Here is a 27,370-nt window from a genome sequence, read left to right as displayed (position 1 = left end):
TGACTTCATTCCCTGAAGCTGTAACTGGACAATTAACCTCTAATGTGCAAATAGACGAAGCATATCTGCCTGAAAAATTCGTGACCATTGTCCATCTTGGGTGTAGCCTCTGCAAGGCTTTTGCACTGCCCAAGGTGTATATGTTAAAGGCCTTTAATAAATACCTGCTTTATTCTCTAACTCTGTCTAGCCTCTGTTCTAGGTAGCCATTCCAAGGCATCAGTCTAAACATTTTTATGTATTATATACCCATCTTTAATGATCAATACTGGAATGCGGCTCTTTCTACTTGCAGTCCAATTTACAAATACATTAGCAGACATTCATGGAAGAAAAACAGAAATTAGGTAGCTTTTATTGGTTTCAAGAGTTGTCTGAAATTATTCAGGAAGGTGGTTTATGTGAAAAGTTCTGTACAATGTTGGTACAATGTACTATGCTTAATTATTAAATACATGAATTTAAAGGGAGGGTAAGATAGAGAAAGAAGAAGAAACAAGATTATAAACCAGCAAAATCAGAGGAACATACTAGTAGCTGGCAGACACTGCAGTCATGTCTACACAAATGTATCTTGGACTACTTGTTTAGAGTTAATAGTGTCATGGCAAGGTTCTGCCTGTTAACATTTAGTTAATATCAAGAGATCATTTCTCTTTATCTCCCTTGTCAACAGTGGTAATTTTTCAGTACTTTTTGCTGTATCATCTGCCAAGTTTATGACGTATCTATTTCCAGAAGAGAAATGCACAATGTCAGTAGCTTTTCACTATTTTGTTTTCTTATTTCAGAAGAAGAACATAAAAATGTTCTCTATGTTACTACATGCAATCCTGTTTCCTTGTACTTCATGAACATTTCTGGTAAGACTGGATACTTTGTGGATCTTTATGACCTCTTCCCAAGAACAGTTGGAAGTGTCTGGCAACCTTTTGTGACTGCAGCACCACTGGGAAATCCACTTAAAGGTCAAGTGGTTCTACATGAAGAGGAGGTAAAAAAATTAAATTTCAGCTAAATGCTTAGTCATGAGCAAAGTAGTACCATGAGGGTATGTCACTGGGGACTCCACCTCTATAGACTGGACAAGGCTATCTCCTGCTGAATGTTTTCTCTTTTACTGTACTTGTAGCTTGAGAGTTGCCTTCAGCTTTAGTTTTTAAATGGAGATTTTCCTCTTGCATGCTTTAGCTGGAGAATGTTCTTTTCCATTGAAGCTGAGTTCTATCTGCTTATTTTCTCTTAACAGAGAAGATAGAGGGAGACTGGGCTTAGAGGAGGAAGGGGGAGAGTGGGTCAAGTTCAGGAGTCTCAGTCAAAGAGCATATGTCTGCAAAGAACTTAAGTTCACATAAAGTGTTTTATGTGAACTTAAGTTCTGCCCCAATCTTGTCCCACTTTTACTTTTCAACTAGTATGTAAAAGAGACATTTTCTGAGTCACCAGGTAAAATGTTGCTTGTGTTTGCTCCGTATTTGTTTTGTGAATCCTTGTATTTCTTCTCCTCTAACCTGTGAAGTGTTGAGACTAGAAGGAAGATTAAGTAAGCCTTGACATACGCAATGCAAATTGAGAAGCACTAACAATTTCAGTGTTGGTTTGACTCAAATGCTTTTGTAAAGACAACTATTGCATACTTTGCACTTTCCCTCACTATCTGTGAGCTGATAGTAACATTTCCAATTCAAGATTTCTTTGCCCAGGAGTGGGAAGAGGCAACAGTATATACCTGCTGCTGCTGTTCATTTTTTTAACATTAAAAATAGTTTATTAGGCTACCTAGCACTCAATGTGGTTTGACATGGGCATTAAATCGGTCATTATTGCTGGCTTTTTTTTTCCTTTCTTTGAATTTCTTCTGTCACAGTTTCAGTAAGTGAGAGACTTCAACCTAGAAGAACTTTTCCTACGTTGAGTTGGGGTGTTAATAGTTTTCACACATTTCTAGTGTTTCTGCAATGCTGTTGTTCCAGGAATATTTGTCAACTGTTGCTGCCACTTTGTGGTGTCAGATGCTGCTGTTAAGCTCAGTGCCTTATGAGAAACACGATTCTTCTGCCTTTGGTAGAACTGCCTATGCAGGTGCAGGTGCCTATTGGATACTTTCCAATGAAAACTAGAAACAATCTGATTCTGAGGTTACCTGCTTGTTGACCAGCTATAGAAATACCATTTGGGCTATTTTGAGGTGCACATAGCACATTTTTTTGGTTCTAAATAATTCTTGGCTTCCTTTGGAGAAGTTGATGCAGGAAACTAAAACAGATGGCAGTCTGTCTTGTATGTAAGAATGTTTAGAATGTCTCACACTTTTTAACATAAAGCCAGCAATATTCTTTGCATTCCAAATCTGAAAAATTCCTACCATTTTGTTTTTTACCAAACATCTGGTGTCAGAAATGAAGGTTCTTTCATGAAGCTTTAGGTAGTTATCTCAGAGTCTGGTTTTGGCTGTCGTCATGGAATATACCTTTTAGCAATGGTATGATAGATACATTTTTCAGACTCTGAAATAAAATTTGTGACATGGAGAGACTGTGGAAGTTCAGTTTCCCTTTCCAATTTACTTCAATCATGCTATAACCTATGTTTTTCTCTAACAAAGCTTAAATATTGCCAGTTTCAGCACTTGCACTTGGCAAACAGCCTGTAAACAAGCCTGTTTTACACTGGAAAATAATACGGAATTAAAATATTCTGAATGTTTTGCATTATATTAGAACTTTTTACCTATTTTTACCATTAAGGGCAGAACTTATTCACTGCTTGTGAAAATATGTTTCATTTAATTACAAACTTGTTTGCAAAAAAAGTCCTGTTCCTAGGACACCATTCAAAAATAATTTTAGACTTCTTGAGAACTTAAGCAAGCAACTTGGAAAACAAAAAAAGAAGGAAAATTATTCTCTTGTATATTGCGTGCTTATATCCATTGGTAATTTATTTGGGATTGGTTCTTAAGTGAGGCATTAAAAACAGAGGTTAGACAAGTGCTGCCATTGTAGTCTTCACAGCCACTGCTATCCTTCCATGTATTGGGGTTCAAGTGTTGGGATCTCTAGCTCCCACTGAATCACAAGAGGGATTCTCGAGCAGTGTAATTTTTCCACACAGAGCTTAGGTTTTATTCCTAACTCTTCCTGCCATGGAGCCATGGAAAAATCATGTGCTCTGTGCACCTGTGAAATAAGGTGGATGTTCTGTGTATGAAATTTAATCCATTATTATTGATGTTACCAGTAAGCAAATAGCCTAAGACAATCATCCAAGTACCTTCTGTATTTGCTGTATATTGAGAACAGGGGTAACCTGAAGACCATTTCTTCTCAGCTCAAGTAAAACATGTTTAATCGCCCTCTGGAAGTTTCTCTCTCTTTCCACTGGCTACAGAACGAGGCTTGACATATGGTCAAGGTGCCTACATTTGGGTGTACTAAGATCACTGGCAGGCACACACTCAGAACTTGCAGCATTCACATGTTAAGAAAAGTAAATTAGTGGCACATCTGCATTTTGAGCAAGGCTACAAGAGTTAGCTAGTTGTACCAGGGTGCATCAAAAAAACCAAGAAAAACAAATAATATAAATAACATATTTGATGCTTTAGAGATTCATCTGTGTTTAGTTGCAAAAAGACTAAGAAGTATTAACAATATTTGTAAAAAAAAATAACTTGCAACTATTAAATAAAGTGGCCACTTGACAGCTGCTATTTCATAATAATCAATATCACTCATTAATTAGACAATACCAAAAGCAGCTTTTTCAATTTTTTTCTTTTAATAAAGGTCTTTGGAGATTAATGTTTCTGACTAAGTTATTAAAAAAAACAATTTTAAATGGATGATAACCTTATTGGAAAAGATGAAATTATTATATTGTGGCTCTTCAAATAAGCTTGTGGGTTTTATCTTGTTCCCAGATGACATCCATCTAGATTCAGTAGAGCCCTCCAGTGAAATAAAATGAAAAATCACTATTTCTTCCTGTCCTTTTAAATAAAAATTTACTGAAAGTAAACTCCTCAGGGATTTAACTTAATGGCACAAGTGGGGGATTTATCTGATTTTAAGCCACATTTACATCTGCTTGGAAGAAAGGGTAGATGATTTTATTCCTCATGGTGGCCATTGGTCTCAGTGAGTGCAAGCAGTTTTGAGTCTATCTTTTTGTTCAGACTAAATTCATAGACTTTGAAAGGACTCTGCAGAAATCTCAAGTAACTTTGTAAGATGGGAATTGCATTCATCTTTTCAAAGTAGCAATTCCTCTGCTATCTGTCCTCCCCACAAGTACTTCAGGACCTGCTCTTATTTCCTGCTAGAGCTTTGTGCCTTCCGTATGCACTTTTCTTTCTGCATCTCTCACATCTACTGCTCAGAATGAGAGCAAGTACAGACAGAAAAGAGTTTTGATAACTTTTATGCATGATTTTATATGGGCTTGTAGGAGCAAACTGCACATGGAGAATGGATTTGCTCATAAATTAAAAGCACACTTCCAGGATTTTTTACAAGCATTTTACTGTGTTGAAAGGCTACAACTGGACAAACTGAGTAACCTACAGGCTACCTCAGGGAGCACAACAGGCTTTGTACAGGCTGCTGTCCCTGCTGGCATCCTTTAACTCTACTTTTATCTTTCCTGGCCAGGAAGTGGGGTGGGGGGGAAGGAAATGCTTTTCCCTGTCCCACGTGCTGCTACAGTTGTGTCAAAGCTCTCTGATAACAAGGGAGTGAGAGAGTCTGCAGCACAGAAACTGACACAGAGATCCACCTCAATTGCCGCATGTAGGAGATGGCAACCATTTTTTAAAAGAAGACTTCCTTTTAACAGTTTGTAATCTGGCCTGTAGCACAAGTGAGGATCTGAATAGGAAAGTACCAGTAGCACAGTAACTTCTGTGACCTCTAGTCCCTATGATATTCTGATGTATGTCTTCAGAACAAGGGTGTATTTTCTTATTTTCTTTAAAAATTAGGGGTTTTTTAATATATTATATAAGACTTTCCTTTCCTATGAGTACACCGTATAGAAAAGGTCTGCTTATATAGAAATGTGTGCATGTTCTGTAAAATGGGAGAAGGCTCATTTTCCATAAGCACAAAGAAAGCTTATACCACTACTCATTGTTCTCAGTTCACTGAAATCTTGAATACGGTCTCCTAAATCATCTGCAAGACACCACTTGCATTAATTAGAACACCAGTAATCTACTTGCAAACATTTCCCTAACTCTGAAGATGTGATGGTTTGAGCCCCAAGCCATAAATTTTTGCACAGACTTTCTCCAATTGAACCTGTGAAGAGTGTGTTAATATTTGTATCTTTTCCTATTATTTACAGTGTCAGGGTTGTAATGTTTCTATCACTCAAGGGAACCTTGAGTAGCTCTATTAGGAAAGGTGGGACAGGAGGCCATAGGATATACGATTGCCCTGTCAAGCTAAGGATCAGCCTCAGTCTAAAGCAGACTATGTATGCAAACTTGCTTGCTGAGGACATGAGCATTGAGGGCAGAACAGATCAAAACTGACAGTGAGTTTGGGGAGAAGATAACAAGAATGTTAAACTGAGTTATTTGCACTGTCCCACTCTGAAACTTCCCCAAGCTCCCCTCTGTCGGCAAAACCATAAGGAATAACTTCCCATACCAGCAAAATGAATTCACAGTCCTGTTTGGTTAAGAATTTTTTAGAGGAAAATGCTGGCTAAAATAAAAACAGCAGTAAGGAAAGGGAAACTTTGCAGTAACTAAAAATAAAGGCACACCACTTCACAAGATTGGTTATTGCATCTGTCCAGAGTTTGGAATTCCAGACACTGGGGTCGGGAGGTCGCCCAAAGGTTACTTTTCTCCCAGTCAAGAACAAACAGAGCGGAATTGCACACCAACGTCTTCTCCCAGCCCACTTGAAGAGTTGCCAGAGCTGCTCTTGGATGTGTTCACAAGTGACGCAAAAATCTATTCTTAAACACAGACAGAATATGCATCAGTCACTTAGCGCAGAAGGAAACCATTAACATCAAAAGGGGTGGAGTAGGGAAGCTTTTTATACTACCAACTGCTCTCATAAATTTGACACTAAGTGGAAGAATGTAATTGATTCATATGTGTTCTTTATCTCACGTGGAAGGCTAATGCTGTTTCAGAATTGTATAAATAAAATATGGCAGAAAATCAAAATCCAAAGCAAATGTCCTATTTTTTCCCTGAATCACATTTCTATAATTTTAGTTTGTAATACATAAGCAAGCTTCTTTTTTTAGAAATATTGAACTTGAACTGAAATTCCCAAATGCTCCAAATAACATGATAATATTTTAAATACTTTACCATATTTAGCTTCAAATTACTGTCATTATTAAAGTTAACTCTCACAAATATTTCTAGTGAAAGTATGAAGAGTACCCAAAAGAACAAGACTGCTGTGACTCAGATTGTTCGTATTTGTTTTATTTAGGGGAATTCGTGGGAATTTATGTTTTACTTCCTTAACGTCTATTGTGCATTATTGCACATGTTGTACGTAGGCAGTTTACTTTTAGTAAGTCCTTGCAGAACCCAATGTCCTTGCAGAAGTGAATGTTTCCTTGAATGGCAAACAAAAAATTGAGCCCAAGGCTTAATTAACTTATTCCTTTGTACCTTTTGAATTTCATTTGATGCAGTTAAGGTTAGCCCTGAATGACTATTGTCTTCAATTCTTAGTTAATCACGTTAGGAGCAACTATAGCACTTTGCAAAAAGAAATGTTTAAAAAGCCCCCATCATTTGATAGCATGTGTTGACGCTGGGCATCAAGTAACAAATGAGAAAGCTGAAGTTCAAAATTTAGCACATCATTTTTTCATGTGATGGAGATTTGCACCATCCTATCTGCTTCTGATCTCCATCCTTTTGAGTCATCCTGCTGTCCTCCAACAGTTGTCCTACCTCTGACACTATAAGCTGTCAGAGAGTGCAGGTCACGAAAGGGTTGTCGCACCCTGGGATATTTAATATCCACAGGCTCCACAGTATCAGAAGTATGAACTTGGAGAGAAAGTACTAAGCCATTTCTTCTTTCACCAGTTTGTCACCTTCAATGGGTCTTAAGCAATAGGTACAACAGAAAATTTGTGAGAAAATATAAAAACTGAAATGAAGTATTTTAGTGACTTGACAGAACTAATTGGTATGTCTCGTATCTGTATCTGCATCTGTAGCTGTAGCTACATGTAAGCCATACTAATCCAGTTCCTTGATGTTATGTAGAAATGAATGATAGATGTATAGATAAAATTCTGCAGAAAAACTGTAATATCATTCCAGCTCTTGCATGTACTTAATCTCTTCAGTTTCTCTATGAACTTTGAAATGAACCAAGAAAATCCAGCTTGCAAAAAATCGTTTTGCAACAAAATCTAAGTCATCTTATCAAAATCTCATAAGTGGCTCAAATTGCAAAAGTGCTTCAGATAGATTTGTTGTAGTTCTTAAACAAGCTTGAGGTGTACATGGATCTGCTTTTCATTTACAGAGCAATGTTGTGTTGTTACTGGATACAAACAATGGTGCCCTTCGCCGACTTCTGCTCTCACCAGATGCTCAAGACTCTCCTAAGAGGACATCTTGGTGGAGCAACAAGGAAGAGAAGGTGAGGAATAGCACCTGCCCCTATTATACTAAGTTTTTTTGAAAGCAAATGTCAGTATTGGAAAAGCAGTATCATTAAGTTTTTCCTGGTTTTACAGCCCAAGCATTTATTTAATTGTTTACTCTTATGTATGTTTAAATGTCTTACACATAAAATAGCATTGTTATGGAATAGAAATAAATTTTCTGAAGATATGTGTCTTTAAAATATCCCTTTTTAGGGCTAAAACTGGAAATAATGGAACATTTTGTTACAATTAATTGTGTCCAAAATAATGAATGCAGTTATGATGAAATTTATGACTAGGAGCAAGGCAAGCTAGATAGCATTTTGAGAGATAATTAAAGCTGTGGATTCTTCTAAATAAAGGAAAAAAAAAAAAACTGTTACACTTCCAGAGGAGTCAGGGAAACTCACTGGGACACATCTAACAAACATCGATATTCCTATGATGTATGTTTATACAGAGCAACTACAAAATGTGCCGAGAGTTTTCACACAAAAACTGGCTGGTGTTCTACAAAGAAACAGGGTAAGAGTAAATTCTACCCTTATATTAAATTGATTTAAATCAGATCTCCTTGTGTATATCCCTATCTGATTATTCTTTTCTTGGCTTCCAATTTTGCAGAAACCACCTTATTGTGCTGGATGTACTGGAGGGTCAAACTCACACCATCTCACTTCCAATCAGTCTGAAATCTGTTTTTCTGGTGGCGGAAGACCGGTGGCTCTTGGTGGAAAACGAAACAAATAAGTTAGTTCAGGCTAGTTTTCTCAATGGCATTATTTCTTGTTTGTGTCTCATTTGTGTTCAGGAGTTTCACTCCTGGTCTCAAACTTGTTTTTTTTCTGTTTGTGAAACTGGCTGGATTTAAAAAGTGGGTGTTTAAGATGCAGATTTGCTGTGGTGAAAATGGAAGTAGACTTTTAGAGTAGGAAAGGAAGAGGCTATTCCAGCCTCTGAAAGTCTAAACTAGATTTGATCATATGTGTTTAATATTAATTTTACTAAGGTGACATTGATCTTTAAAAATGAGAATGTTGGTGGACCTATCTCTGGAAATACAGACATGTAGTCCAGAGTTAGCACCTGCTTCCTTTACTTTCATGGTCACATGAAAGAAATGTCATTCTGCTGTCTCATTTTTATAAATGCACAGCAAATGAAAGTGTATAAATAGTTACCAGAAGACAAATCTGCCATTTGCTGGCGTACTCTTTCCTATCTCACAGATGTTTGGGAAATTATATTTAGTTTTAGCAAAAGGTGTTGATAACCTTGTTTATATAAATGTAGAATGTTTTCACTGTTTCAGAAGATAGAAGTCCTTGTTTAGAGTGACAGGTTTAATCAGGAATTATTATAAATGTGTATCTTTTACAGGAAATTTCTTTTAACCAAGCATGCCCATATGGAAGCTCAAGGCAGTGAAGTTTGCCAGCTGCATGCATTGAGTGAAGAGCCAGCTGACAAAGGATTTGGCTTAACAACAGGTACTAAATGCAAGCTTGGCTAGTTCCTTTTTTTTTTGTTGTTCTTTTTGTCATTTCTGTTTGCAGCTGCACAAACAAGACTCTTTAAAGGTCTGGGTAACCATTTCTCTTATTCTGTTTTTGCCACCTTATCATGTTTGGTTAATAATAAAATAATAACAACTTTTCTCAAGGCATGGCACATTTCATGCTCAAACTTCAAGTGGTTTGAATAAAGCATTTTTGTTTCATTCAAGCATTCAAGACCCTCAGTCATGGACTTTCAGCAACAGACAAGCACACAGAACAGAAAAGGAAGATGACTAGGCAGGTATTAGAACAGGAATGGAAGGGAACAAATATACTAATGATTCCAGGCTGTAGACTGTTGCAGATCTGTTGCTCACACTCAGATGATGTAGAAAACATTTCCCAACCCTTAGAAAAATACAAACCATCTATTGTTAAAACAGGGCAGAAGTCACAGTTGCTGTAGTTCTGTTGATAGTATGCAGGAGGGTATTGGGGCCATCACACCTGTGTTAAAAGATACGGGGAATTTGATCAGTAAAATTCCCAGATGGTGCTAGGCATTGGGGCATGTCTTAGTTACACAGTAAGGCAGAAATCTGCAGTGGTCATAATTCTGCCTGGTAAGATCTGTCTATCTTCAAATCTGATAACATTTTCAACCCTGAACATTTGATCACAGTGCACAAAATCTGTAGCATACTTGGTTTAATAAGACTGCAAGTACACATGCATCCCACCTAACAGTTCATAGGTTTTGGTAGTTATATACCAGAGAGACAGGAAACAAACAGAGAAACCACTTTATATCTCTTAAAGAAGGAACAAGTTTTGTTCTTGTTCTTGTGACTAGCATAAATAAGAAAAATGAGATTAACACAGTATAAACATGGTACAAACAAATGTTTATTGACAAATAAAAAGGCTTCATTTACATAAACAGCCACCAGGTGGATTCAAAAAACTAACCATATCCTAAATATCCAGAATCCTTTTTAACTCTTGTACAGTTTACTCTACCAACTTATCAAGACCTATCAGAGTACAGTGGTTTCCTTCCTCTTACTGCCTTATTTAGAAACCATTCTGGAGTATCATTCCTCAGATGGATAGAAATGTTATTATAATTTCCAGTCTCAAACTATTTGTGGGCAGTTTATTGCTGCATGCTTTCTGTGCTATTTTAATCCTTTGTTATCTTGTTTCTTCTCTTCCAATCTCAAATGTTATCATATTGTGTGTCCACCTTTTTCCAAATCATCCAGCGAACCCTAGTTGTAACATCTTCAGCCTGTTCTTGTTCTTTGAGGCAGAATCTGTGGCATGAGAACTAAAAAAGGTAGACCAATGTAGGTTTAATGTTGACCCAGACCATTTATCCTTTGAGGGAGGAAAGATTTTCTCCCACTGCCGTGTAAACAAGATAGTCTTGTGCCCATCGAATTGGAAACAGTGCAGAACTAAAGATGGCAAGTTCTGTTGGACTGTGTTGGTAATTGAGGCAAGGTTAAGGGCTCTCACAGATACGCAGAATAAAATTCAGTTTTTCTTAGCTTAAAGACAAAGCAAAGAAGACTATTATTTAACAAAGATGCATTACAAACAACATTATTTAAATTACAAAGACAGCAAGAGAGTCACCCAGAAATGTCACATTAACACTTACCTGTGTAAACCTATGGTTTGCCTCCTGGTGCATTTACATTATAACAATTTTCAATGAGATCACATGCTGTTCTGTTCTATTCCATGGGCTTCCTGCTTCATTTGTACAGTAGAGGGCAAAATTAAATGGTATAAGCAACGATAAAACTGATTTCCTGATTTTTAAGTACTTGACTTTACAAAAATAGGATTACTTCCTTCTCCTCTGTGTTATAGTATAGTATAATCAGATCTTCTGCTTTTTAGTAATTTTATGCTCAAAGTAATAGCCAATGTTCAGTGCTCAGCACTCTTACAGTTAATATTGTTTCCATTGCACATCTGGATTTAATGACATTCATTTTGTTTAATGACATTTTTTCCTGTTTAGTGTCAGAACTGTGTGTGCCTCATGCAGTTTCAACTGACCAGCTATCTTCAGAAAACCTCAGTGCAGCTGTGGGACAAAAGATCAGCTCCCCCAACAGGATCTTCTCAGATGAGCATAATTATGCTACTGTTGTCATTGGTTTCCCAGACCTCTTGGTAAATACTCAGAATTATTGTACAATGAAATAATTTTGTCTCATTTATTCTGTAACCTGTTAAGCACCTGTTTGCAAATGATTAGGAAAAAGTAGGGAATGACAGCAAGGGACAAAATCATGTAGTGTACACCATTGGTTATAGTAGTTTAATCTAGAGGGATGTAGGTGGTTTTTCAGGTAATAAGAAAGGGGACAATACAATGTCTAGCACAGACAAAATACATTTTCGGTAAGCTCTGAACAGTGCTGGCTAGAGTAATATTTTCTAAATTACGTGGTTTTTGCCATTTTTTAATTAAGCATAACCTCTGAGAAAAAAGATATCAATATAATTTTGAACTGTTCAGTGTGAACTTCATGCCCAGTGTGCAGCAGGTAGCAAGAATAGATCAAGAAAAAAGAAAAAAACAATACAGAAAATTATAGCAAAACTATAAAGCCCCTCCACTTCTGAATAATGTAGCTGTGTGTAAATACTACATGTAAGTGTGCTCACTGCCATGACACAGTTAAAAAAGGACCAGAAAAGAAAGTGAAACTTAGCAGTCTAATGATTAGGGCTGTTGCAAAGAGTAAAGGCAAACACAGGGAAAATACAAGCTGTGTGTTTAATTCTTTGGACTTTTTTTTATATTTGCCACCTAATGGTATGTAAAAAGGCTAGTGATTATGGAATAAATAATTGTATGTCATGTTTATTTGATAAATTGGGGCAAATTAGAAAATGTAACTGGTAACAGACGTTACCAAATGACAGAAGAAAACTCTTTGCAATCCAAAATGATTCAAAAATATGTTTTTGTCAGTAAGACAGTCTTCGCAATTAGCTTTTGAGTTCTCCTTCATTTGGTTTTATATTATCAGATAGTTTATTCAAGCTTTTCATATTACTTACAGTAGATGGGAATTTATTGCTGGAAAAGGGAGGTGGTCTAGAGGAGGGAGTACTAAAGAAGCTGCACACTTCAATACTAACACACCAGTGCAGGTGGTGAAGCATTTTTAGCTTTGCCTGATTTAGAATGAGGTACCATCGTTCCTCATACATAGTTTTAGATATCTGTGAATTTAAGAGAGGGAATGCTAAGGGTTGATGTAAGAATGATGGGGCAAAACTTCAGATTCAGTGTTTAGTGCTGGTGGTGTAGGTGTTTCATATGAACAAGGTATCTGAGCTCTTATTTGTAATAGCAGTGCTCAGTTGACCGAACACTGAGACCTTTGACATGATTTTTTTGCCAGGCTCTTGCAGCCATAGTGGAAGATTATGCCACGGGCTTTCATGTAGAGACCTACACTTAAATCTCTGAAACTGGAGCTAAGTCTCAGTCTTATTGCTTATCTTTGAATTAATTACTGGAATGTCTATTTGCATTTATCTATATTAGTGGAAACCTAACAGTTTTTTACATAGTTTTATTCCAAATCAGGTTATTTCAATACTTTGTGTTCCTGGTTCTTTTGAAAAAAAAAAGTAAATTTAACTGTAGATCTTCAGAGCATCTCGACGCCTAAAACTCATGTAGATGATTTGTTGGTTTTCACCCCTGTAGGAGTTTATGATGACGAAATAATCCAGGTCATTCCTTGTCATGTGGTAGCATAAGAAGTAACCACAATAGCTACATTTGATTTGAAATTAAATAAGAAGTGTATCTTATCAGTGTTTGTTCTTAGATTTAATAATAGGAATATTTTCTACAGTAGATAATTCCTCTTTTGCAGTCTCCCAGTGAAGTGTATAGCTGGAAAAGAAACTCCTCTCTGAGTCACAAACGTGCTTCCCCTTCTGATCCACTTTATTATGGAGCCCAGAGGAAAACAGGAGCTGCAAAACAAACCAATTGTGTTACTTTATTGGCTTCTAATCAAATAGTCCGAATTTTAGCACCTGGAGATGTGCCTCTGAAAGACATTTACCCAAAAGGTAAGAGGTTCATATACCTGTGCTGCAACACACTTCTTTTTTGTTTTGTAATCTGCTATCACTCATTAATTTTTCCAGAATGTTCTTAAATAGTCACAGAGCAAGCATTTGAGAAGGACTGTAGCTGCACTTAGTTTTAAAATTAATTTGAATCTTATTAGCATGCTGAATTATACTTCTGAGGAGCTAACAGGGTGTCTACACTGCGGATATCTCAGTAGATGGGATTTCCCTCTGTCTGCAGAAGAAACCCAGTAATAGAAGATAATCATTCCAGTTCAGCAATTGGCCTTCACCAGTATTTCTAGTTTCTGCTCAGCATCACACAGAGATGCAGCGATAGACTTGTTGTATGACTAACTCAGAGTTCTATCCCCAGTAGGGACAATAGGAGAAGTTATTTTGGGAATGTATGTGAGCCTGTCTACTTCTTTGTCTTTCTCTTTATACTTTCTCAACATTTGCACTTCTTTTTCTGGGGACATTGCAGAAGACATCTCTGCTTCAGGCTTTAAATCTCCTTTTATGGACCTCTTTTCCACAAGTTTATCTGGTGCCTCTTTGAAGCTGTGCATCTGCACAGAAAACTCACAAGTTCATGATTTTTTGTGATCAACTGATCTCTTACCAGGTTTATCAGGTGCCTCTTATTCTAGCATTGCAGGCTTCAGTGAGTAACAGTTCTGCATTCACCTTAACCATCACCTTCATGACTAGGCAAACTTCAGTCACTCCTGCCTTCTCTCCAAACTGAAGAGACCCAGACTATTTAGTTCTTCTCCTGTCCAAGAGAATGTTGCATGAACAACATTCACATGCAGAAAAACCATCCTTCCTTTTGACACTAATAAAGCAGGTTTAGACTACAGATCTTTGGACATTTTTGTGCTGCCGTGCCAAGCTTTCTGTTATCATTATAACTTAAGCTTCTTCAGCCAATAACTGAAAACCCACCAATTAGTACTAATAACAGCATTTGTGAGTTTTGCAATAATTACCTTTAGGAATCTCCAAAGCTTACTATCAAAAGAGAAAAGGCCCAAAATATTTGTGTATGGTAGAATGGCTTGATTTCATCAGCAGAAGAAGCTATTCCTGATTTAGTCTCTGTGTGAACTCTTTGACCCAGACTAAACATTTTATTCCAAATTAACTCAAACAGAATGAATGATTTAATCTGCCTGTCCTCATTTAGTACAGATCAATTTTCCTATATAGAGAAACCCTTTTATTTATTACCAAGAGGATAAAACATTTACCTGACTAAAGAAGCCAAGTCAAGAATATCAACAAGGTAGAAAACTTCAGTTACCTCCTTCTGTAACTGAAGGAAAGATTACCTCTTAAAAAGATTAAAGTTAATAAAAGTAGTTGGAGTTAGAATCTTGGAACTAATTATACAACTTCAGGCTGTAATCTTCTCATACTTTATAAAATGCAGAAGGGTCAGACTGGGTCACTTTTTTCAGGCTTTCACAGAAAAAAATAAATCTAAATTGGAAGTAGCTGTTTTAGAAGGTAAATCTTCTGAGCTTTTTGTTAAAATTAGTTTACTAATTTGGGAGTGAGGAAGGTATCTTCCCTCAGTGCTTCCAAATGATACCTAAATTGAGATCTTGACTACTATGTCTAAAAGCCTTTATGTTGCTGTGCTATATAACACCTTGTATTGCAAGGTTGTTATAATTAAAAACCAGGGGACATTCTTCATGAATCTAGGATACCAGTAACCTGAGCATATTATCAGTCTGAGAATTCTGATCTTGGTCTGCTTCTGTCTGACCAAGTAGTTTAATTTTTTTTCTCAGCTATGATGAAATATATTTATGAATAGGGATTGATAGCTTTAAATGTATAGGAAATTGTATGAGGTTTACACAGTGCTTTATGGCCATTTAAGTTGAAAGATTTCATGCCTTGAAGATCGTTATCATTGATTTTTCTATTCTCAATGATGTTTTAATTTATTAATTACAAAGACTAATTTTAATTGAATCATGTTTAATGTAACCTTACTGATTCTGTTAAATGGGACCTAAACAAGACTCTAGGTATTTAATTCCATAGCCTTTTTCAGGACTTTTTCAAGATATTTCCATTTATCAGTTAATGGCTGGATTTTATAGTGGAGGAGGAGCTATGAGAGAAATCCTGTGGCGACTTGTGCTACTCAGCATGTCATGAAAAAAATGGAAAAATTAATTAGCACTGAGGTAACAGTGCTGATGATAGTGGTTATTATTCGTGATAGGAAGGTTTTACCATGGAGAATTACAAGAAGGACTACAATTTTGAATGCAATAGAAATAACAAGTGAAATTCAGCATAGATGAATATGTGGAGGAAGAAAAAATCCTCATTTTACATCAAAAAAGATGGGGATGATGAGAACATCTTACAAGCATTATTTTGCTTCCATGATAAATGATTTCATTAAGATAGCAGTTCAAACTCAGTAGTACTTGAAAAAAAGCAAATAAAATGTTAAGAATTTAGTGAAGAAACTAGGGAGAACTAGGGAAGAAACAGAAAAAAGCAGAGAAATTCTTTGTGCTGTTGTAGAGATTGTTGAACAAATCCACTTGTCCTTAACACTGTTCAGTTTTGGTCCTCCATCTCAAGGTGGGAGAAGGCTGAACTGGGATAAGTTCAGAAAAAAATAAGTATGAACAAGATTGCATTGGCCAACCTTCCAAAATGTGAAGACAAGATCAAGAAAGGGACATATGGTAGAGTTCTACAAAAACATGTATGGCATGGAGATATGGAAAAAAACAACAATTTTGCACTCAATACCAGAGTTAGGGAGCAGCTAATGAAGCTATTAAGAACTTCATCAAAATAAACAAGATACAGTTCTTCATAGAGTAATAACCTGGGAAAGTGCTTCCCAAAGGGATGTTGTGAATGTTTCTTTTTTCAAAAGAAAACTGGAAAAACTCCTGGAAAGTTAACTAAATGCATAGAAACATAGACACCACATTCAGTTTAAGAAGCCCCTAGATTGGAACTATTTGGTGGTTTGAGGAAAATACCATAAGTACTTGTCTGTTCTTACACATTTCAAGCTCCATCTTGGAGACAGGATACTATATTAGAGGGACCTAGTATTGCACTTGTTATGGCACAAATCAAAAATATTTCCAAGAAAAAAAGGGAAGACAGGAAAAGAGAAGCGTATGTCTTTGTGCTCACTTGGAAGGTGAAATAATAAGGTAGTAGCCCTTATGATGCCCATTTCAGATTCTGTTTTTGCAACCTTCTTTGCTGGGCAATTGTTTATTTTGAAGTTTGCCTCTCAGTCTCACTAATTGAAAGAGTATTTGATTGAATACACATTACCTGCTACCAATTGCTGCTTAACAGTTTTGGTCCCTTGAAATTCAGTGCTGCTTTTTTCTAATTGTGCTCCATTTTTTCTGTATTGGAAACCTGTAGTTACTCACCTATGAAAGTTGTATCATTCCCTGAGAGATGGTAGAGTGAAGCAAAGGCATCCTGCTAGTGAAATCAAGTATGTATCCGTCCCTTGAAGTTCTTGCACTATTGTCTTCTGTTGCCTTTGAGAAGTTGTTTTATGTGTTTTATTTTGTTTCCATATCTATCAGATTTTCTTTCTCATCTTTTTGGACAACTGGTCAGTTCTGGCATACAGCCTTCAATTTCTATTAATAATTTGAAGTACTCAGCCAAACTCTAGCATACTCCAATATGTATTAGTAAAGCTGTTCCAGGAACAATAAGCAAAGAAATATTTGTCTGTATGTTTTATTGGAACTGTAAACCAAATTATAGTTATTTTTGACAAGAAATTATAACAAGTAATAATTTCCCCAAAGACTGCCAAATAGATGTATGGACACAAAATATAAACTCAGACAAGAGATCGTGGCAAAATCCAGCAAAGAATTAATGTTTATTCTAAAAACAAGACTGTATAGACAAGGGACTACTTGAGATCAAATATTTACTTGGATTCTCAGCACTTTCTATAGATGAACATAAAATAACACCCTATTACTGAGTGTGTATCTGTGAGTATGACAGTAACTGGAACATGTTGTATAACACAATGTTACCAAAATAGCTTTGGCACATCATCTGGCCCACCTGTTTATATAGGGACGGGATGACACGTGTCTCTTCTTAACTGAGGTTTGTCAAACAATTGGCCTATTGCATTGCTTCATTCTCCTTGTAAAAGAAAAGTTTTTTATGGTATCCATCTTTTCTTTCTCTAAACAAAACTGAATACTTCATGTCACCTTCACTCACTCAGGATAATATTGCTGTCTTTATAAAGAACATCTCAATAGGATTGGATGTGTTTTTTTTAAAAAAAACCCTCTGTTTAGACAGGAAAAAAAATTCTTGCATTTGTCCTTATAACCCATCTGTTCTGACCACTTTGTCATTCTGAGGACTATTTCATGTCACAGAAAGATGAAATGGGTAAGGTTGGAAGGGACCACTTGAGGTCATCTGATCCAATCTCCCTGCTCAGCAGGGTCCTCTAGAGTATGTTATGATTGGGTCAAAACAGTTCCTTTTCAGGGAAGGAAACTCTACAATCTCTCTGTGCATCATTTTCTCTCTGTTGCCTCTTGTCCTATTGCTTGGCACCACAGAGCAGAGCCTGGTCCATCTTCTAACACCCTCCCTGTAGATACTGACAGACATTGACGAAGTCCCTTATCAGTTTTCTTTTTTTGAGGCTGAGCAAGCCCTGGTCCCTCAGCCTTTCCTCAAAAGAGAGTTGCTCCAATCTCCTTATCATTTTCGTAGCTCTCAGTGGACCTGCTCCAGGAGCTCCACGTCTCCCTTGTACTGAGTAGCTCAGATCTGAACATAGTGTCTGTTTTCCTTAAAGTTTGATGTCTGGAGCTGTGCATAGCTGTTCTTCTCTGTCAGGCTTTGGCAAAAGAAGAACAAACTGCATTTGTTCATGTCTGATGTTCACATTTCATCATCAAGATTCTTGACTGCAGTTCTGGGGCCTAGCCAGCAGATCTTGTGTAGCATTTAAACATTTGATGGCCTTTTTGCCAGCTTCCTACTCTGCAATCCTTTGTCTTTTTATTGCCTTTAATTTGTTTGATTTGTGTTCTTTCTCTAATTTATTAACTTCTGCTGGGTTCTTTTTTCTCGGGCCAGGTGTTATAAACCTTCAAAAGGGAACCTAACACACCCAAGGATAGCTTAGCTATTACCTTTGGAGGCAAATAATGACCAGGATGGCTTTTGATGCAGTGTTAGAAACAAAAAGGTTTAATAAAAGGCAAAATAACAAACAGAAAATCCGAGCCAGATACAGAGGTCTGCCCCTGGTAGAAACATGTTCACAAAAGCCTCGTGGTTCTTTTGTCCTCCCCTTTCCTACCTGATGGGCCAGGCGGGACTTTTTGGCTTCTATCCAATTAGATGACCCCGAGTTTTTAGTGAGACCTCTGGGGTCCTATGAAGTGGCTTTTCACCTAATTGTTGAGAGAAACTTCTGGGCTTCTTTCCTTTCTCGGGGGACAAAGGTTAGCTTTGCCACTCTGTCATTAGGGGTCACTCTCGTACGAACTTCATTTAAAATTCTTATCCCACAGTTCTATCCTTTCTAGTTCAGTATCTACCCTTGTTCTAGATTTTCATCAGAATTTTTAATGTGTAACTTACTCTTCATTACTAACAAAAGAGAGAGAGCACATTTTAAAACAGTAACAAAATCTAGGAGAAGCCAAAAGTGGTCTTTGGCCCACAAATCTGCATTTTTCCAGACCTTTTCCCCCTGTTTCTGATGTGTTTGATATCCCCATTTTTATGAAGATGAGTAAAGTCAGTAGACGTGCTACTGTAGGCATGTATACTATAGATATACAAATACATTGGATATGAATGAAGTGCTGCTGTGAGTTATTCTGCGTGCTCCTTTGAATATTAGATCTCCTTACTCTGCTGATCATGTTGGTGTTTTCTGTGTATGCTCTGTGCAAGCATCAACACTTCTGCAGGTAAGGTCAGATTTCTTCATGTTAAGGAGGTGAAAGGTATTTGTTTCAGAGGAAAATCTACATTTGCTTTCATCTTGTGACAATGACATTTTGTATCCATACTGGGCAGTATGATTCAGTCTTGTGATTTCTTTTCTGAAAACTGCCTCAATTTACTTCACACTGATGAAAATCTGCTCCTAACTGGAAGCCACTTCTGAGGCCAGGAACAGTGTACTCCTAAGTTGGCAAAAGCCAATGTAGGCACATAAACACAAATTTATTTCTGAGGGAAGGACCATATAATAGCCATGTTCATTAAACTGTCCATAAACAGAATATTTAATGCTTGATAGTCTGGATACTGAGAATCTGCCTCCAAAGAGTGGTTCAATTTCAGGGAACAGTGTTTAGGTTAGTATTATTGAGAAGTTTTCAAGTGGAAGTCATAAACACAGTGTTTTGAAATGTTCCTCAATATGCTATTAAAATCAGATATACAACTGACATTATCTTCAGTGACAGATCAAAGCAGCAAGGTAGGGACTGCAGTAATGCTTGAATAGTGCTTTTGTGAGCAGAGCTATGTTTGTGAATAATTTTGACATTTGCCATATAAATCAATTGTTCTTTTGTTACTGTGACTGTCTCATTACTCACCATCGTAATAATAAAACAATTCCATATTTGCAAGTTATATTCCTGTATTTAATATGAAAGCTTATCATTTTTTGACAGGTGCTGTATAATAAAATGTTTAAAGTTAATCTGCTAAATGCAAATGCAATAACCAGTTAATCATGAACCTGGAAAAATAACATGTTTGTTCATTTTCAGATGTCACTCCTCCACCAGCTGCTGGATACTTGGAAGTAACAGATCTTAATTCAAAGAAAATCAAATACATTGCAATTCCTAGGTAACTGATTTTATTGATTAGAGCACTGTCATCTTAGAAGAAGAGTAAAGAGAATTTAGTGTCTATTATTACTTTATGATAAGCAAATATTTCTTTTGATGTGGAAAGTAATACTAATTCATACCTAGTGTAAAATCCTGCAAACATTGCAGTATATTTTTGTCAACATAATTTATCTGTTTTTACTAGGTAATGCTGATGAGAATGTAGCAATTAATTAGTAAATATGAAAGGTGGCTTTGTCTTCTGATTGTCATTCCCTTTGTTCCTCCCCTCTCTTCCATCCACTTTATTCTCAACCCTCTTTCAATATGGTTTGCAGTCTTTATTTTCTTTTCCTTTTTCCCTGTCTTTAGGATCTGAGAAAGACAGGCAAAATGATCCAGTGCTAGATGTTAGGAAACTGGGAATCAAGTTCTGGTCCAATATAAAGTTTACTTTGACAATAGCTTGAGCTTTTCTGTGGCTCTGCCTTTGGAAAGTGTACATTGCCAAGTATCTTGCATGATAAACAACTATCTTGTATGAGAAATTAAAATAGCCATTAAAATAGACGTGACTTCTCTTTGGTTTTAACATCTGTCTCTCATAACTGTAGAGAGTGTTTGCAAATGTTTTTGAATAAAGATATATTCCCAAATTTTCATTTTCTACTGTAATAATAATAATAATAAGCATTTTTGTTTTAAATGGCACTCTCTCCACTTTGCATATTTGAATAGCACATGTATGAAACCCAGACAAATTTTTTTTTTAAATTCTATTCACATAATGTTGATTTTGACAGTACTTATTTTCATTTAAATTCATCCTGGTTCATTAATAATCTGGGGAAAATTCTAATTAATAGATGATTGTTTTTGCACTTCTCACCATTTATAATTGGTCCATTCGCCTGCATCTTACACATTCAAAAATGAAAGACATTACCATAAAAATACTTCATTTTTCACTAGGATTTTATAGGAAATAACAGAAATTACAAAGCTATTTTTCAACATTAGGACCTTTAAGCTAGCATTAGGATTTAAGCTATGTATGCCAGATCTGAGCAGAAGTCCAGATTTAAAAATGTATTCCAGTAAGAAGTGATGAGTAAAGTAAGTTGTCATCATATATGTATGAATAGTTCTCTGTTAAATTCTAACAACTTTTCTTCCTTCTGGCAAAGTTAGCCCAAAATTATCTCAGTCAAATACTGAGATAACTCTTTCAGCTGAGTTACTACATGGTGGTTTCAGTCATAGGTAGAAGCTCATTTTTATATTTTTGAAAATTATTACTTTTTCCATCAGTGCAGGTTACCAAGCCATGTAATTAACATTACTGAAAAATGCATAGATTCTTCCCTGCATTGTCTAAATTTTCATTCATATTCCTTACTTATTAGGCCCTGTCTTTCAGCAGTAAATTTTTGCCAGCAAGCTGGCTGTTCAAAAAAGTGCTACAATTATCTGTACATAAAGCTGTGTCATTGTTAAATGAGTATTTAAATAACAATATTTTATTAAAGCACTAGAGAAAGGTGTTACTTTAAGTTGATGGAACTGTATTTTCCTCAGTGCTCAGATCATGTTCTCTCTATTTCTATTTAAGTTTCATATTTTTCAGTAGCATCTTTTTAAATTTTTTATATTCTTAATAGTTTTTTTTCTAAAGATGGACTACTTTTACATAGATTAGATACAGCAGTGTATCTAAACTACTGCAGTGATTTTGGCAACATGTTGCCTTTCAGCCTAGTCTTTTATACTGCTTCTTATACAGTCAGGTGTCATTTGGTTACGTTCAGTTTCACTAGGTGGGAAGTTTCAGACAAAATAGTGGGTCCACAGGGCTGAGTCATAGTCTGTCATGAAATGAGGATGTAATTTCATTTAATTGTCCCCTTAACTGCAGAAACACTCACCCTCTTTTAATTGCAGCTTCAAAAAAAATCACATTAATTCATGTTTTTCAGGTCACAGTCTCTCTCTCCATATACATCTTGGCTCTCTAAGATCTCAGATGCTGACGCCCTGCTGGCACCACTGGGCAAAGTAGGTTTGGTTACTGTGGACATGGGAGGAGGAGTGAGGCTTTGGGAGACTGGGCTGGAAAGCCTCCAGCAGTCACTGCAGGACTGGAGGAACATGATTGGCCAAGAAGATAGTCGTCCTGTGCAGGTAGGACTTCACAGAGCTGAACTGGAAAACATAACAAAATAAGCTATGGATGAGTTTTCAGCTGGGAAAGGAGTGGAGTGGAGAGCTGTATTGAAAAACACTATGAAGTAAAAGTGCACCTGTGAGAAAAATTTAATAGACTTCTTCCCTGAAAAAAGAGGCACAGTAGCTTAATTTGAAAACATTGTGTAGCTCCTGTAATTATGGTTACTGACAGACTCTTTGTCTTACGCTGTTTGTATTTTTGCCAGATTCCAGTGCAATTAAATGCAAATAAATCCTTTATCTCCTACTGATTTTTAACTGTAACTTTCAGATTGTAGAATAATGAAATTATTTTAAAGAAAATTATATACTTTTCCAGAGTTCAAATTCTTGGAAAAAAAATATTGGGGTTTTACTTTGAAAAATAAATTTGAAACCTAGGTGAAAAATGCCTTGAATTCACAGTAGAGCCTTTGGCTAATCTTGGTATTTTCCCAGCTGAGCAGAGTTGCAAGGATCTCCATACAGCCGTGTTCTCACATGGAATGTTTAGGTGGATGCTGAAAATACATAGCATGTACATGTGTGGTGTGTGTGCATGTATGTATGTATGTACATATGAGTGTTAATGTACTTGCTAACATGAGTGATCACCATTGCAACACAGAGGGAACATCCAGGACTGTTCAGTTGCATCTTTAATTAGAATGGAAAACAGAATGAGTCTATTCTTAATTGGATCTCTCTCTGGTTTTGGTTGGGGTTTTTTGTGAATGAGATATTTAGGCCAAAATGTCTTTTACTTTCTTTTCCCACTCTTAGCTCCCTTTCTATAAAATGTTCTGTGGTTATAGAGACTTGGGAAGAACTGATGTGTTTTTGTTAGTGGACCTCAGCAAATACCATTCATAAAAGTCATGAGAAAAGAAAACTTACCCAGTAGCACCTTCGTGCTCCACACTTGTGGCTTTGCCAGTGCCATGTTCATTGCCAGTGCAGTAGCACTAGCACCATCTTATGGTCAGATACAGTCGGTTTACACCAGCCAGTTTTAATTGTTACTTTTTCCTTTTTCCTTTTCTTTTTAATAACTTGTTATTTTATTGTACAATATTACTATATTGTCAATAATAGCCAACAAATTATTAGACAATACTGGCTTAGAAAGTACTCCTAAGAAAATTTAAGTCATTCAACTAGAAATCTTAAGTAGCTATTTTAAAGAAGGTTAAGAAGTTGTCCCACAGTCACAAAGCAATTTTCAAAAACTGATGTAGAATTCCTCTCCACTGACAGCCTGCCTCACTCCTAGGCACAGTCCGTATAAAGCTTCCTTAGAATATCTTTCTTTTTTCCTGCGTTAAGCCAGTGGTTTATGAGAACTGAAATAACATGCTCTTTTGTTGCCACATTATAGCACAGTACAAGCTAGCTTGTACTGGGCAAATTAATTCAGCTACCCAGCCAGCTCCATAAACTAGCCCGTGGCTTGGCTGACAGGGACTCCAACCAATTATGTTCCTTCCTAAGCTGCGAGCATGTCACTGGTCCAGGATGTGGGGGGTGTAAAAGATCAGACCAATGAGCTATCCAGACTGCGTGTTTGAAATGCCCATTATAAAGAAGGGCTGAAGAATTAATCTGTCTGTTGCCACGTGAACATTGGGTGAGTGGTTCTCTTTGTCTCCAACCCACCCCCCCCCCCCCCCCCACATTCAAACTCTTTTGATTTGTGCTAAAGGACTGGAACAAAGCCTCCTATGTGATCTTCTGACTCGCATGATTATCACTAACTTCTGTTTCCCTACTTTACTTTTTTCCTTTGCTTTGAATAGAAATATAGTGAGACCTAAGAAGCCATGTTTACAAAGGTATTGCAAAGCAATAAGAAGTAAATTAGGCCTTTTATGTTATGTAATCTCCAATAAGATAATAAATATGTACTTGCAATGTAAACTCTATACTTTGCTAATTGGAAATGATGGCCTTCACCTTTCCTACTTAATTTCTCAATAGGCCTAGACATAAAAGCAGTACTTTATTAAGGCATTCATTTCTGGAAATGAAAGTATCCTATTACCTTAAAAACATATTCATGTAGCTTCCCTGTGTAATTGAGCATAGCAAGAACATGTCTCTTGATCCAGGGACAATTACTTTACTAAGAATGCTGCAGCTAAGTATTTCCTGATACCTGTTTTTGCAAAATTGGACATATTTTGCTTCCATTTATTGATCTGATCATTCAGGTGTATGAAAATTACCTCCTTTTGTGTAATGTTTCATGCGCATGCTCATGTTAAGTAACTTAGAGTCTAATGAGGTTTCTCTAGTTCTTTGACTAAACCTATCATTCCCAATCATCCTATAGCAGAAAGTCACTTTAAGAGAATTGTCAGTGTTCCACATATCACCCACCCACCTCCAACCTCCCCTTCCCTTAAAAGTGCCATTGTTGCATCCCACAAAACTGCGACAGCCTTAGCAAAGCTAATCCCTTCATGGTGATGTTCTTAGACCAATCCAAGACCTGTCTGTGTGGTTGGGAACCACTGATCTGCAGAAACACGAATTCTTTGAATCTTCCCGGCCCTTCAGAGACAAAAGAACTAAAGGGCTTTCAATATAAATGTAGTGTTAAAGAATTGGAATAAAATCTTCAACCAGGCTGCAGTTGGAACTATTGGTACTATGTTCTAGGGCTGCATTTTTGCTTTCACAGACATGTTAGCTCTGAGAAGGAGGCTGAATATACATAAGCAATGAAACAGAGGAAAACAAACAGCTGTTCCACTTGTAATCAGTAATTAGGCTCCCTTGATATAATTTGTGGCAATCTTCATAACAGTCAAGATTTTTTTGTATTGTTGACATACTCAGCAGAGTTCAAACTGCTGAAGTCTTGAGGCTACCAAATTAGTTTATCAAAATATGGTGTGTGTTTACAGAAGCCTGCATTTATACAGGCGGGTCAGAATTTTTTGTCATTTATTGAAGTTTTAAACTCAAAATAATACTACAGTATTCTGAAATTACTAAATTGGAGTGTCTAAAATACAATATCTAAACAAAATAGTGTATTTTCTAAAGCTGTGAGCTCTACTCCAAAAACCATTAAAAAAACATTTTTCACTGTTTGGTGTCTCCAACAAAAAGGTCACTTCATTATCAAATAACAGAGAGAATTTGAAGGACAATTTATTTTTAAAATCTTGCCCTGAAGTTTTGTCTGCAATAGGCAGACATTGATAAGCTTGTGTTTCTTTTTTCATCCAAGGGTTATTGATGGGAATTAAATAGAACATCACTGATTACATTCTGATACAGTTCAGATATTGTGTTTTAGTAAGCATTACTTAGTGGTATGTGTCATTTAGAAAAAGTACAATGCTTACATAACAGAAAGGTGCATCATTTAGATGTTAAGGCATTTATCTATGACTGTTAGAAAAAGCATTTAGTTCTGTATTCACTCTACTTAATGTTCTCCTGCATTGTTGTCCAAAATGTTTCATGCTATGTACTCAGTATGCCATTGTTTTCAGAAGTCTCAGGACATATCCAAGCCTGTAGAGTGCATAAAAATGTTCTTAGTCAAAGATTGCAAAAGCTTTGCCATCTAGTTGATGCTAATGTGTGTCTGAACTCAAAATCAGCATTTTTAAAATCCAAATGTAGTCTTGATCTAGGTAATATCACCATGCAAACCAACATCCTGAAGCTGAGGATAGTCTCCTGTCATTTCAGTGTGAAGATTGTCCAAAGAAGTGATCTGATTGATTAAAAAAAAATTATTGTAAACTAAGACTTTTTAGGGGTTTATTTGAGTGGGGGATTTTTTTATGTCTGTTGTTTAATGTATTTGTGGAACCTGCTGTAGTTGTATCATATCCTACATAATTGAGATAGGTTTTTGAAATTGCTTTAGTGCCCTCTGTTTGTGGCTGTATATAAAGGCCTAATAAGTTAAGTAGTTGTGTTTTTAACTATTATGATTTCCTATGGACTGATCTCTCTCATTTTCAGTATAGGAAGCCTTCCTCGTAAGCATTCAGGTACTTAATTGGAAATTAATTAGTATTTACATCTAAGTGAATAGTTAGCAAGAAAAAAAAAAAAGAGAGAGGCTTCTTTCCATTTTCCCATTTTCTGTTGTCCTAAAACATGGTCACAATTTTCTGGTACATCCCGGATCTTAAAGGTCAAAGCCTGCTTGTTTTGCAGTACACTTCTTCTTCAAGGATGGATATCACTTGTGTCTCTGGCCTGTGACAGAGCCCCACTCTAATATAAGTGTTCTGTGTAATGTGTGGTTCTCTTCAGAAACTTAAAAAGCTGAAATGTTTGACTCAGGCTATGTCTCCTGTAATTCAGGTTCAACCAATGTAATGCCAAGACCATATAGTGTAGGACTGAGCAGAGCAAAGATATAGCAGGTATGAATTGAGTGGGCACCAGCTGTTTAAAAATAGATAAACATTTACCCATGAGCAAGTGCATGTGCTGTGCAGAACCTGAATAATACAACACCTCCATCATCCCACCTCTCTAGTCTGAAGACTGATGGGCAACACTCAGCTTAAAAGATTACATAGTTCTTTGTAGGTGTGTCAGTCCAAAGGAAATGTGTAAGAGAGACACTGACACTTTAGCATGAAACCAGGCCCTTCCAAAGAAAAGGATCAGCCTGGAAATGTTTTCTCTCATTTTTTCCTCACTTTGCTTTTGTGACTTCACCTGACGTAAAGGTTGAACTGGAGTCAAAGTTGAGTACGCTTCTGAAGTATTCATAATGCCAAAAATCTCACATTTCCTGTTAAAGTTAAAAGAAGCCCAATCACATTAAATTAGGTGAGGGGTGTGCCAATGTACCTGAGCGTGTGTATCTTATGTATTCACACACACGTACATGTATATATTTGCACACACACACACACATACACGTGCTCATTCTTTTCCCCAATTGAAATTGGTTCTCTTGAATTAGAATTACCTGAAGAGATCATCATAACTTTGCAGATAGCCAGTCCCACAGGGACTGTATTTCATAATGAGCAA

The 27,370-nt window shown here is 36.5% G+C and overlaps 1 protein-coding gene across 3 annotated transcripts in view; it reads left to right on the top strand.

The window, feature by feature from the left end:
• The window catches only part of VWA8 (von Willebrand factor A domain containing 8), a 183,371-nt gene that overhangs the window by 121,489 nt on the left and 34,512 nt on the right, over positions 1–27,370 (top strand). For all 3 annotated transcript variants that reach the window (XM_064408684.1, XM_064408685.1, XM_064408686.1), the window contains 9 exons: positions 792–994; positions 7,524–7,640; positions 8,108–8,172; positions 8,272–8,397; positions 9,028–9,137; positions 11,182–11,336; positions 13,064–13,265; positions 20,081–20,162; positions 22,123–22,327. In XM_064408684.1, coding sequence (XP_064264754.1) covers positions 792–994; positions 7,524–7,640; positions 8,108–8,172; positions 8,272–8,397; positions 9,028–9,137; positions 11,182–11,336; positions 13,064–13,265; positions 20,081–20,162; positions 22,123–22,327 — 1,265 coding nt within the window. The remainder of the gene's footprint in view (positions 1–791; positions 995–7,523; positions 7,641–8,107; positions 8,173–8,271; positions 8,398–9,027; positions 9,138–11,181; positions 11,337–13,063; positions 13,266–20,080; positions 20,163–22,122; positions 22,328–27,370) is intronic.

This window comes from Passer domesticus, chromosome 2 (genome assembly GCF_036417665.1).
Source record: "Passer domesticus isolate bPasDom1 chromosome 2, bPasDom1.hap1, whole genome shotgun sequence".
Classification (NCBI taxonomy): Eukaryota; Metazoa; Chordata; class Aves; order Passeriformes; family Passeridae; genus Passer; species Passer domesticus.
The sequence above is the reverse complement of the archived record's forward strand: the minus strand, read 5'-3'. Positions and strand labels throughout refer to the sequence as shown.